The sequence below is a fragment of the Chiloscyllium plagiosum genome, unplaced genomic scaffold (assembly GCF_037043375.1).
Source record: "Chiloscyllium plagiosum isolate Xiang-an unplaced genomic scaffold, Cpla_swu_hap1 HiC_scaffold_20, whole genome shotgun sequence".
NCBI classification, from domain to species: domain Eukaryota; kingdom Metazoa; phylum Chordata; class Chondrichthyes; order Orectolobiformes; family Hemiscylliidae; genus Chiloscyllium; species Chiloscyllium plagiosum.
In genome coordinates, this window is record NW_028270158.1 from 58,366,089 (window position 1) to 58,380,293 (window position 14,205).

General features: G+C 44.1%; 1 protein-coding gene across 2 annotated transcripts in view; it reads left to right on the forward strand.

Annotated features, from left to right (window-relative positions):
• Positions 1-14,205, forward strand: part of gsg1l (gsg1-like) — a 285,918-nt gene that overhangs the window by 230,864 nt on the left and 40,849 nt on the right. For both annotated transcript variants that reach the window (XM_087997996.1, XM_087997995.1), the window contains one exon: positions 847-958. In XM_087997996.1, the coding sequence (XP_087854122.1) occupies positions 847-958 (112 nt within the window). The remainder of the gene's footprint in view (positions 1-846; positions 959-14,205) is intronic.

Sequence of the window (14,205 nt, forward strand, 5' to 3'; positions counted from 1 at the left end):
CGTGAGAACTCATGGGATCCGGAGTCAATGTTGAGGGTTTCTTGTGCAACACCCTCATGACTGTGTACCAACATGCCACCAACTCTGTTGAGTACATCCTGTCTCACTGACAGGAAAGACCCAGTGATGGAGATGCTGGTGTCTGGAATATTGGCTATGAGGTACGATACAGTGAATGAATGTAGATGAGGTGGCTCTTTAATGAGTTGGGGTTACGGCTCTCCCAAGTTTGGCCCAAGATCAGCATCTGATAGTAAGTTGGATGTAGAAAGGTGTATCTTTATCATTTCATATGATGAGGTTAATCCCACAAGATCCATCAGATTTTATTCATAACTGACATCTCTGCAGCAGTTTGATACACATGAATGGATTGATTGGATATTTGAGAAGGAAATCAGTCTGCTGTGGGTCTGGAGTCATATGTAGGCCAGACCTGATTTCCTTGCTGAAGAATGTTAATGAGATTTTACAGCTACCGATAATATTTAATGGTCACCATTACTGAGGCCACCTTTAAATTCCAGAAATATCAATGAGTGAAATTGAAATTCCAGCAATTGCTGCAGTGGGATTCAGTCATTAGCCTAGGTCCTTGGATGACTAATTCTGTGGCATTATCACTGTGCGACCCGGCTTGATGCTTTGACTGACGTAAAGTAGGCTCTGAGGGGATTATATGTATGGTACGGGGTTTCAGTTATTTTGTGCTCAATGCTGGTGGCAAGACTGACATTACCATCCTTCAAGCTTTCATTGTCAATGCACAAAAATCTTCCCCAATGTTTTACAAAACGCTTTTCAGTTGACTTTACAAGCGTGCGCTTTGTATTTCTCTCTATCCAGGTCTGCTCGGAATGGTGGCTCATGTGATGTACACTCAGGTGTTCCAGGTGACAGTTAGTCTTGGACCCGAGGACTGGAGACCACACTCCTGGGATTACGGCTGGTCGTTCTGGTACGAGGTTTCACATCTTTTCAATATCACGTGAAGACATGTACGCCTCTGGTGACCGAAACATTTTTCAGGATGTGAATTACAACTGCTTCTCGATTTTAATGACGGGCGTTGACTTTTATTTGACCTGTCCTTTGCATGTTGCTCCTTTGATTACTCAGTGTTGAGATTGAAGTAGGGTCTGCTACTGCAGTCAGGCAATGCAATGTCAGCTAATTAATTTAGATTAGATTACTTTTTAGATTAGATTACTTACAGTGTGGAAACAGGCCCTTCAGCCCAACAAGTCCACACCAACCCGCCGAAGCACACCCACCCAGACCCATTCCCCTACATTTTTACCCCTGCACCTAACACAGGCAATTTAGCATGGCCAATTCACCTAACCTGCACATTTTTGGACTGTGGGAGGAAACTGGAGCACCCAGAGGAAACCCACGCAGACACGGGGAGAATGTGCAAACTCCACACAGTCAGTCACCTGAGGTGGAAATTGAACCTGGGTCTCTGGCGCTGTGGGGCAGCAGTGCTAATGGTGTGGAGATGACTAAGGAAGGATTTATACATATAGAAAGATAGAGGGCATTATTTTCTTAATTGACATGTCTCAAGTAATCTCCAATTTCAGCAAATGGAACTTGGGAAGCCATTCTCTGAAAGAATTTTCCAAATCTGCATTAGGGGGCTTCATCGAGTGCCTACAGTGCAGGTAGAGGCCATTTCAGCCCGATAAGTCTGCAGACTCTGAAGAGTATCCCAACACCCTTACTGCACTATCCCTATAAATTCACCTATCCTTTGCAATGTTAGAATCTCCGTAAAGATCGAAACACTTAAAATGTCCAAACTTCCAGTGAATAAGTGGAAGAACGAGAGGGAAAGAAATAATGTTTAAGACTTTACTGTAAAATGGAAACTGAAAGCAACATTAACTAAATGTCATTTGTGTAGACAAATTATACTTCGGCACAGAACCTTTCCCCTTTTTTAAGTAGAGTTATAGAAAGCCTACAGTGCAGAAAGAGGACATTCAGCCCATCAAATCTGCACCTCATCCCATGCAGACCCAATTTACCACAGAAAGTTATTGGCGCCAGTCTGTTAGATATAGTCGAGAGGGAGCTGGATATGGCCCTTGCAGCTAAAGGGATCAAGGGTATGGAGAGTAGGATACTGAGATTGCATGATCATATTGAAAGGTGGTGCAGGCTCAAAGGCCTACTCCTGCACTTGATTTCTATAACTAACCCACCTTGCTTGCACAATTTAGCCTGGCCAACCCACCGAACCTGCACAGCTTTGGGCCTGAAGGAGGGAACCGGAGCAAACCCACGCAGACACCGGGAGAATATGCAAACTTTACACGGACAGTCACCTGAGTCTGGAATCAAACTTGGGTCCCTTGTGCTGTGAGGCAGCAGTGCTAACCACTGAGCCAAACATCTGCTTCAGCATATTAGAACATAGAACATAGAACACTACAGCGCAATACTGGCCCTTCGGCCCTTGATGTTGCACCAACCTGTGGAACCAATCTGAAGCCCATCTAACCTAAACTATTCCATTCTCGTCCATATGTCTATCCAATGACCATTTAAATCCCCTTAAAGTTGGCGAGTCTACTACTGTTGCAGGCAGTGCATTCCATGCCCCTACTACTCTCTGAGTAAAGAAGCTACCTCTGACATCTGTCCTATATCTATCATCCCTCAATTTAAAGCTATGTTCCCTTGTGCGAGCCATCACTATCTGAGGAAAAAGGCACTCCCTATCCACCCTATCTAACCCTCTGATTATCTTGTATGTCTCAATTAAGTCACCTCTCAACCTTCTTCTCTCTAACGAAAACAGCCTCAAGTCCCTCAGCCTTTCCTCGTAAGACCTTCCCTCCATGCCAGGCAACATCCTAGTAAATCTCCTCTGAATCCTTTCCAAAGCTTCCACATCCTTCCTATAATACAGTGACCAGAAATGTACACAATACTCCAAGTGCGGCCACACCAGAGTTTTGTACAGCTTCAGCATGGTCTCACCGTTCCGAAACTCAATTCCTCTACCAATAAAAGCTAACACACTGTATGCCTTCTTAACAACCCTATCAACCTGGGTGGCAACTTTCAAGGATTTATGCACCTGGACATCGAGGTCTCTCTGCTCATCCACACTATCAAGAATCTTACCATTAGCCAAGTACTCTGCATTCCTGTTACTCCTTCTAAAGTGAATCACCTCCGCATTAAACTCTATTTGCCACCTCCCAACCGAGCTCTGCAGCTTATCTATGTCTCTCTGTAACCTGCAACATCCTTCATCACTATCCACAACTCTACCGACCTTAATGCCATCTGCAAATTTACTAACCCATCCATCTATGCCCTCATCCAAGTCATTTATGAAAATAATAAACATCAGTGGACCTAATACAGATCCTTGCAGTACACCACTAGTAACTGCACACCAGGATGAATATTTCCCATCAACCACCATCCTCTGTCTTCTTTCAGCCAGCTAATTTCTGATCGAAACCGCAAAATCACCCTCAATCCCATGCCTCCATATTTTGTGCAATAGCCTACCATGGGGAACCTTATCAAAGGCCTTACTGAAATTCATATACACCACATCAATGGCTTTGCCCTCATTCACCTGTATGGCCATCTTCTCAAAGAACTCACTGAGGTTTGTGAGGCATGACCTACCCTTCACAAAACCATGTTGCCTATCTCTAATCAACTTATTCTTCTCTAGATAATTATAAATCCTTCCTCTTATAACCCTTTCCAGCATTTTACCCACAGCCGAAGAAAGGCTCACAGGTCTATAATTACCAGAGTTGTTTTTACTCCCCTTCTTGAACAAGGGAACAACATTTGCTATCCGCCAGTCTCTGGCACTATTCCTGTAGACAATGACAGCATAAAGATCAAAGCCAAAAGCTTGACAATCTCCTCCCTGGCCTCCCAGAGAATCCTAGGATAAATCCCATCTGGCCCAGGGGACTTATCTATTTTTACACTTTCCAGAATTGCTAACACCTCCTCCTTATGCACCTCAATCCCATCTCGTCTAGTAGCCTGTAGCTCAGTATTCCCCCCGACCACAATGCCTTTTTCTAGTGTGAGTACTAATGAAAAGTATTCATTTAGCACTTCCCCATCTCATCTGACTCCACGCACAACTTCCCACTATTATGCTTGATTGGCCCTAATCTTACTCTAGTCGATAGAAAGTCTGAAGGTTTTTCTTGATCCTATCCGCCAACAACTTCTCATGTCCCCTCCTTCTTAGCTCTTTCTTTCAGTCTTTCCTGGCTAACCTGTAACTCACAACTTCCCTCATTGAGCCTTCACGTCTCATCCTAACATGAGCCTGCTTCTTCCTCTTGACAAGAGATTCAACTTTTTTTAGTAAACCATGGCTCCCTCGCCTGACCATTTCCTCCCTGCCTGACAGGTACATACTGTTCCTTGAATAAGCTCCACTTTTCAGTTGTGCCCATCCCCTGCAGTTTCCTTCCCCATCCTATGCATGCTAAATATTGCCTAATCACATTGTAATTGCCTTTCTCCCAGCTATAACTTTTGCTATAACTCCTGATGAAGGGCTTATGCCTGAAACGTTGATTCTCTTGCTCCTCGGATACTGCCTGACCTGCTGTGCTTTTCCAGCACTACACTCTTGACTATAAATTTTGCCTTGCGGTATACACCTATCCCTTTCCATCACCAAAGTAAACATAACAAAATTGTGGTCACTATCACCAAAATGCTCACCTACCTCTAAACCTAACACCTGGCCAGGTTCATTACCCAGTACCAAACCCAATGTGGCCTCATCCCTTATTGGCCTATCTACACACTGTGTCTGGAAACCCTCTTGCACACATTGGACAAAAACTGATCCATCTAAAGTACTTGAATTATTGTATTCCCCGTCAATATTTGGAAAGTTAAAGTCCCCATAACAACTACCCCATCACTCTCGCTCCTATCGAGGATCATCTTTGCTATCCTTTCCTCTACATGTCCAAAACTATTTGGAGGCCTATAGAAACCTCCCAACAGGGTAACCCTCTCCTTTCTTGTTTCTAATCTCAGCTCATACTACATCAGTAGACGAGTCTTCAAACACCCTTTCTGCAACCGTAAAACTGTACTTGACTAACAGTGCCACATCACCCCCTCTTTCACCATTTTCTCATATTATCTAAAGGAATCAGATGAGTCTACATCATCTAATTTTTATTACTTCTCCTGATGATATGTCTCTCACTAACTTTTCCACACCCAACATTCACCCATGCACTTTCCCCATCTTAGCTTCCTGATGTCAGGCAAGGTACAAGTGCAGGACCTGTACAGTAACTAAAATATCGGAGCTGTCTAGGATAGGAACTGCCTCCTCCAGTCATTTAAATATGTAATTATTCAGTTCAGGGATCTGAGCAGAAAACAGAAACACTTTGGGTTTTTTTGTGACAAATTGTCAAAGATAATAAATTGGTTACGAGCATGGTCAACAACATTGGAAATGAACCAGAGAGTTATTGACTTGAAATCTGGGACAGGTCTGTGGTGCCTGAGTACATGGGGGAACCGGTTAATCCACATGGTCCGCTTTGATTTGGAAGAGTTCTCACAAAATCCTTTCCGAGCTCAGCTAGATCCAGGTTTTGTTTTCTTTATTCGTTCACGGGATGAGGACATTGCTGGTGAGGCAATGGTTAAGAGTCAACCACATTGCTGTGGGTCTGGAGTCACATGCAGATCAGACCAGGTAAAGATGACAGTTTCCTTCCCTAAAGGACATTAGTGAACCAGATGGGTTTTTTCCCACAATCAGCAATGGATTCATAGTCATCATAGACTCTTCATTCCAGATTTTATTTTTAATTGACTTTGAACCCTGGTCCTCAGAACACTATCGGGATCTCTGGATTAACAGTTGAAAAGTGTGGCCCTGGAAAAGCACAGCCAGTCAGGCGGCATCCGAGGAGCAGGAGAGTTGAAGTTTCGAGCTGAAACTCTTCATCGGGAATGTGGGGAGTCATCATTTTCTCTGTGGATTAACAGTCCAGCAATAATCCCACTAGGCCATTGCCTGCTCTTTCACTTAACAGTGAAATACAGGCAGATACTAGAAATTTGAAATAAAAAGAGGAAGTGATGGAGAACCTCAGCAAGTCTGACAGCATCAGTGGAGAGAGTTAATGTTTCAACTTCGATATGAATCTTCTTCAGAATGGAAGATCAAAACACTTCTCAGTTTCTGCTGAGTTTCTCTTGCACTTCCTGTTTTTATTTCAGCTGGATCTACTTCCAAAGTGAGAGGAAATCGCTCTCATCAGCCTCTGGGAGTGACAGCTGCACTGGAGAGCATGGGAGGTCAGGGATGGGGGGAGGAGGGGGCTGGAGGGTATTATTAGCCAGAGTTGGGGAGTTACATGGGGAAGTGTGTGGTTCTGCATGCAGCGGGGCTAAGACCGAGCTGACATCATGAAGGTCCAAAGCTTCACCGAGCCCACAGGAAAATCTAAAATAAAGGTCAGGAATTTACCTGGGTCTTTTTTGATCCATAATGCAGCTCTTCACAGGACCGGCCTGACAAGGAAACCCCTACCCAAACCTCGGAATAATAACACATCTCAAATTGTTTATTTAACCTATTTTTCTAATCGAAGTGTTCTGAGATGTTGTTACATACCTCCAGAATAGATGGGACTTGAGCCCAGGCTTCTTAGTCCAGGGGTAGGGAGAGTCAATAAAGCATAGTGCTGGTAAAAGCACAGCAAGTCAGGCAGCATCTGAGAAGCAGGCGAATCGACATTTTGGTCTTGACCCTTCATCAGGACTGTGGAGGGGGAAAAGGGTTGAGGAATAAATAGACGGAAGGAGGTGGAACGAAGGGAAGGTAGATGGGATGGTGTTAGGTGGGTGAAGGTAGGAGGTGATGGTGATAAGTCGGAGGGGAGGGTGGAGCAGATAGGTGGGAAGGAAGATGGGCAGCTAGGTCAGGTCAAGAGAGCGGAAGCAAGTCAGAGAGTTGGATCTGGAATGGGGTAGACGGGAGGTGGGGGAGGGAAGATTTGGAAACTGGTGAATTCAATATTCATGCAGTGTGGTTGTAGGCTCCTGAGGTGGAAGATGAGCTGTTCCTCCTCCAGTTTGTGGGAGACAGTGTGTAGGAGGTGGGGGAGGCCCAGAATATGAATGTCATAGGGAGAGTGGGAAGGGGAGTTGAAATGGATGGCTACAGGAAGGTGGGATTGGTTGGTGCATGTGGACCAGAGATGTTCCCTGAACCGTTCCATGAGTTTGCGCTTGGTCTCTCCGATGTGGAGGAGACCACATCGAGAGCAAAGGATATGCAAGTGAATCTCTGCCAGATTTGGAATGATCCTTTGGGGCCTAGGACAGACATGAGGGCACAGGAGGTGTGGGCACAGGTTTTGCACCTCTTATGATGGCAGGGGAAGGTGGCAGGAGTGGAGAGGGGGTTGGCAGGGAATGTGGACCAAACAAGGGAGTCAAGGAGGGAACGGGTTTGGGATACTGATGCTGTGCCACAAGAAGGTCCCTTAATGCTACTTTTTAAATTGAATGTATTTTTCTAATCAGCCTGTTCAGAGATGTTATTACACACTTCGGAGGCAGTTGGGACATGAAACCAGGCCTCTCAGTTCAGGCGTAGAGACACAACCACTGTGCCACAAAAGGGCACCGATGTTTTAAAATAAATATTGCTTATTTAACCTACTTTTCTAATCAACTTGCTAAGAGATGTTATTACACCCCTCTGGAATAGGAGGGATGAATCTAGGCCACTTGGTCCAGGCGTAGGGATACTAACATGTGCCATAAGAGGTCCCTTAATAATACATGTTTTTTTATTTAACCTACTTTACTAATCAACCTGTTTAGACGTGTTATTACATGCCTTGGGAGGATGTGGGACTTCAGCCTGGGGCCTCCCAGTCCAGAGGTAGGAAAATACTACCATGATTCAAGAGAGTTCATTAATAATGCATTTGAGTGCTCATGACTTCATCAGGATGAGATACTCATAGTTAAAGAAGGATTTATCAGCCGCAGCACTATTCCACAGTATAGCAGAGATTGCATGCAAGAGAAGCTTATTGAAGCTTGTAAATGTTATAATGCAAGTTTGAACAGTAACTTAGCACCAACTGGTGAAACTAGTATGGGCCAGCACCCAAATTATTAGTTTAAATCCCAGCCATAAAACAGAAAGGGAGCAGTCTGGACACGGTATTTTCTTACCTTTCTTAAAGTCCTGGTTCACCATGTCAAGACGCTAGAAAATCTGATGAGATGGTGTGGTCTGTTTCAGCTGTTCTTCAAAATGTCTTTAAATTACTTAGAGAAGTGAATGTCATGATTATCTTTCCAACAGTGAAAGCAAAAAGGTGCTGGAAATGCACAGCAGCTCAGGTAGAAATTGTGGAGAAATGGGAGTTAATGGCTCTGAAAGTAATTCCGAGGAATGTTTGAAGTGGAGGTTTGGGGAGAGCAGAATGCATTCGAAATCCAGAAGGTTCAGCGAGATGCTTGTGCAGTTTCTCCCAATAACATTACAACGTTATTTCTGGGTTTGGTATCCAATGAGTGAAAATGTGCTTGAAAGTAATCCAAACACCTGGAATCACCTTAAGGCCAGGTGTCCATGCTGAGGCCACACCAGTACAGAAGACCCCCACATTGAGCTGCCAACAGATCACCATGCCAGGCTCAGAGACCATAACTGCAGGCTGAGAGACTACCACACCAGGCTGAGACACTGGCTGAGAGACCACCATGGCAAGCTGAGAAACCACCATGCCAGCCTCAGAGATCATAACGCCAGGCTGAGAGACTACCACACCAGGCTGAGACACTGGCTGAGAGACCACCATGCCAAGCTGAGAGACCATCGTGCCAGGCTGGGACACCACCAGACTGGGCTGAGAAGCCACCACATTGGGCTGAGAGACCACTGCTCCAGGCTGAGCGACCACCACACTCGGTTGAGAGGCCACCACATTGGGCTGATAGACTACCATGCCAGGCTGAAAGGCCACCACACTGGGCTAAGAGCCTACCACACCAGGCTGAGAGGCCACCATGCTGGACTGAGAGACCACCACACTGAGCTGAGAGACCACCATGTCGGCTTCAAGTTGAGGCCAGGAATCTGAGTGAGGGCTGAGGTTGGGAGTTCAGGACTTCGCCAAGAAGAAAGGAGGAGAAAATAACCCAAAACACAAAACAAAGAAAAAAGAGAAAGGAAAAGAAGCTGAAAGAGCAGACAAAAACTCCAGCTGTAGGGTCTGATTCTGCCACCATTTTGGAATTAGAAAGAGGTATTCTTCCAAACAGCAGCAGCAAGAAAGCTGAGGCTGAGACAAAGAACCTATCTCCGACAATGGCCCAGGAGGGCAGCTCCAGAAATGTAAGGGGATGCTTCTGGATTCTGTACAGGGAGAAATTTAACTTACCTAACCAGGATGGGAAAGGTCAATGTGATTCCGCATTCTGTCTCACCGCAGCATTCCACAATAACCAACCCTCCTATCACATCACAGCTCACACACACTTCCTTTGTCTCTGCAACAGTTGCACAGATTCAAGATGGCAGTGGAGTAGGATGCTCCAGCCAGAGCTTTCCACTCCATCTGGTAATTTCTCGTTTCCTTCTTTTTTCTTCCTCTTTTTTCCTTTATCTCTGTTGTGAGTCTTCACAATGCATCCCCCCCCCCAATGGCAGGTGTCCACCTGGTCTCTTGCAGCTCATGGTGAGTCTGGGCCTGGTCTCTAGGTGACTTCCACCTCCCTGGTACTATGGGAACGTGTCCAGGCATGACCCACTCGCATGCCGAACCGAGATATCACCAAGAGCCGCCGAAAGACTGGGCCAGGACCCGCCACGACATCTTGAGACATTCATGTTTGAGCTGTCCTCTCCCTTTGTCTGATTAGATTAGATTACTTACAGTGTGGAAACAGGCCCTTTGGCCCAACAAATCCACACCAACCCACCGAAGCGCAACCCACCCAGACCCATTCCCCTACATTTACACCTTCACCTAACACTGCGGGCAATTTAGCATTACTCTCTGGACTAAATGGGCCATAAGAAGAGTAGGAGGGCTTTCAGTCCCTTGAGTTATGGCTGGTCTGTACCTTTATTCTGTCCTGGCACGTTTTGGATCTGTGTCCTTTGACAACCTTGTCTAACAAATAATTCAGAAAACATTTTATTACCCGGCACCTATGGGACCAGGAGTGTTTCGCAAATGTTCCAGATACTTAATGGTAAGGTCCTAGGGAGTGTTGTTGAACAAAGAGGTCCTTGCAGTGCAGGTTCATAGCTCCTTGAAAGGGGAGTCGCAGGTAGATAGGATAGTGAAGAAGGCGTTTGGTATGCTTTCCTTTATTGGACAGAGCATTGAGTAGAAGAGGAGAGACGTCACGTTGTGGCTGTACAGGACATTGGTTCGGCCACTTTTGGAATATTGTGTGTAATTCTGGTCTCTATCTTATCGAAAGGATGTTGTGAAACCTGAAAGGGTATAGAAAAGATTTACAGGGATGTTGCCGGGTTGGAGGGTTTGAGCTATAAGGAGAGGTTGAATAGTCTGTGGCTATCTTCCCTGGAGCATTGGAGACTGAGGGGTGACCACATAGACATTTATAAAATCATGAAGAGCATGGATAAGGGAAATAGCCAAGGTCATTTTCCTGGGGTGGGGGAGTCCAAAGCTGGAGGGCATAAATTTAAAGTGAAAGGTAAAAGGTTTAAAAGGGTTCTAAGGGTCAATCTTTTCATGCAGAGGGTGGTTGTGTGTATGGCATGAGCTGCCAGAGGAAGTGCTGGAGGCTGGTATAACTACAACATTTAAAAGGCATCCAGATGGGTATATGAATAGGAAGGGTTTAGAGGGAAATGGGCTAAACACTGGCAAATGGAACTAGACTAAATTAGGATATCTGGTCGGCATGGAGTAGTTGGTCCAATGGGTCTGTTTCTGTGCTGTACAATCTCTGACTTTAATCAAGAGGTCTACAAAACCGCAATAAACTCTAACCATACAAAGCTTCTGAGATTTCAACATTCCTCAAAAAGTCCATGTAAAAACATCAAAACATCTCCTAAAATTAATGTAAAAACACATAATAAGTAATGGAGATGTGATGCAGGGGATACACACATCATTGTTATATTTTATTTACAGTATTCATACTCAGACAATGCAGTAGTCTGTAGAATCTGAGGTAAATAATTTTCCCAGTTTATCAAGGCTGCCGGTTGATAAGGTGCCAGTCAAAACAAAGTTGCTGTATGTCAGTCTCAGTTCGATATTTTTAACTGAGCTGACATCTATTGCATTTCCCTGCAAGATCCTTTTGTGAGTACAAATGTTTTCGAACTTCACTCCAAATGACCTGACCTCAGACCATGTCCGCATCTGCTGAACGGACCTAAACACCACAATCAATGCAGCCCTAAGTCTTTTATATTCTGTGGAACAAGAGTCAACCTTCTGTAATCTCTCCTTATAAAAGAGCCTTGGGTACCATTCTGGAGAATCCCTGTTGTATTATATCCAAACATAAGATGTCCAGTCAAAAGTGGAATACCCAGGACTGAACACTGTACACCTATGTAGGAGATTGAGGGGTGACCTTGTAGAGGTTTATAAAATCATGGTGGGTGCAGATGAGATGAATAGCAGATGTCTTTTTCCTCGGGTGGGGGATTTCATGACTAGAGGGCATATTTTTAAAGTGAGAGGAGAGAGATATTAAAAAAAACATGAGGGGCATTTCTGTTCCCACAGAGCTTGGTTAGTGTGTGGAAGTAGTGAATGTGGGTGCAGTTATAATGTTCAAAACACTTTTGGTTAAGTACATGAATAAGAAATATTTGGATGGATACAGGCCAAGCACAGGCAGGTGAGACTAGTTTAGTTTGGAATTATGTTCAGCGTGGACTGGTTGAACTAAAGAGTCTGTTTCTGTGCTGTATGACTCTACGAGGTCTGATCAAGACTTTGTATAGTGTAGCAGAACTCTGTTTCTGTACCATTCTGAACTTTGTTGTTGGACTTGTCTGTGTTCATAGCCTTCTCAGTATCTAATGGTCTCCACTGTTCCCAATTTCCAACCATTTAAGAAGTATAAGGACCAATGCTTCTTTTCAGTCCTAAATAGATTACTTCACACTTACCTGCACTGAAATCCATCTGCCACTGTTTCATCTACACTATTAATCTATCAAAGTGCCTTAGTAATTTTGTGCTGCTTTCCACATACTTACTACACTACCAATCTTTGTGCCATCAGCAAACGTGGATATATGGCTTTCTATTGCACTATATAAATCATTAATAACTACTCTATAGTGAATAGATTCTTGTGGGACCCCACTAGTCACTTCTAATGAGGAATAACCAAGCACTTCCTAAGCCATGGCATTTACTTGACAAAGAAAATGTAACTGTATAAATCTTGGCTCCAGTTACATCAGACAGCCAAACTGGGGAGCAAAGACACGTAGAACCATATATTTGTCAAACGGTCACAAATGGAATGCAAATAGCTAGCCAGAGCCACTGGCAATAAGTACCATTGTTAAACAGAACTCTAAATCAATTAGAGCAAGTGTTTTATGAGAGGAAAGGAATAGGTAGCAGTGTGCGACGCAATCAAAGGGAACATGAGCAGAATACGCTCTGCAAAAGGTCTGGAAGAATTTGGAATAAGAACATGAAGAATGTGGTGCTTTGTCGGTATTTTAATAGAATCGCACGCATCACCATTTCCAATAGGACAACCAGTTTAATTGAAAACAACTGTCCTATGAAGATTTGATGAGTGCGCATTTTATATCCGTGACTTTAAAGTAAAACAAAATTGAAATACACACATATTCCATTGCCATTTCCCAGCATTCTGTCCTCCACTCAGAAACTCAAGACAATTATTTATCCTAAACATATTGTTTACATGGCATTTTATTAACATTGCATGTGATTGCTTTAATTGACCACAGCAATAGCGTGGAGCTTCCCGTTTGATTTCCATCACTCTTTGCTCCCAGAGTAGCCTACATCAATGATTCCTGAAGAAGACAAACATTTGGTAATTATACTAGCGTCAGCTCCTCATGTTTACTAGGAGACAGCCAATGGCAAACATTTTCTATGAATTTATGAGACAGAATTCCAATATGTTTTCTTCATGTTTCGAGACCTGCTCCATGCAATTAAATCATTTTGCAGTTAAATCAATGAAATTAAAATTCTTTTCTCGTAAGCATGTCTCAGCGAGTGGAAGAACTTTCGTTTAATTTTGAACTGGCCTTAATGCAGTTTTTAAAATCATTCTAAATTTCAGTTACTCAGATTAGAGGCAGATTCTAAATTTTGATAAGGACCATTCAAAATAAAACTGCGTACGTCAAACCCATTGCTTTAAGATTAACCATTCAATGGATGTAGAATATTGGGGGAAATAAGGTGTAAGATCCAGCCAATTCCACTGAAAGGGAACAAATCATATATATGTTTAAGGGGAGGCAATGGCCTAGTGGTATTATTGCTGGGCTGTTAATCCAGAGATCCCAGGAAATGTCCTGGGGCCCTGGGTTTGAATGCGGCCACGGCAAATGGTGGGATTTGCATTCAACAAAAATGTGGAATGAAGAGTCTAATGATGACAATGAATCCATTGTCTGATTGTTGGAAAAACTCATCTGGTTCACTAATGACCTTCAGGGAAGGAAACTGCCATCCTTACCTGGTCTGGCCTACATGTGACTCCAGACCCACAGCAATATGGTTGCCCTCTGGGCGATTAGGGATGGACACCCTCATCCCGTGAATGAACAAAGTTGTAAGTCCGATGCATGACCCTAATTAACATTAAAGCAGCAAAGCTTGAAAACATCATCAGCTCTGTAGATTGAGTAATGGTGGAAAGTCTGAACTGCCTGCTGCTCCACAGTATACCTCACGCAAAGGTACTGGCCAGTCATTGTGAGTGCTAAAGATCCTATTGACTTCATGTGAGAGGCAGCAGTGCTCCCCCAACGTCTCACAAAAACCATACAGTCTTCCCTTATACCAATGACAACACTATTATCCCATTAATACCCCCAGCCTGCAGCCCAGATCACAGTTCCATCCACTGACTGCCTCATTGTCCTCTGGCGGCACCATTCCGACTCTCACTTTCACTACTCTCCAC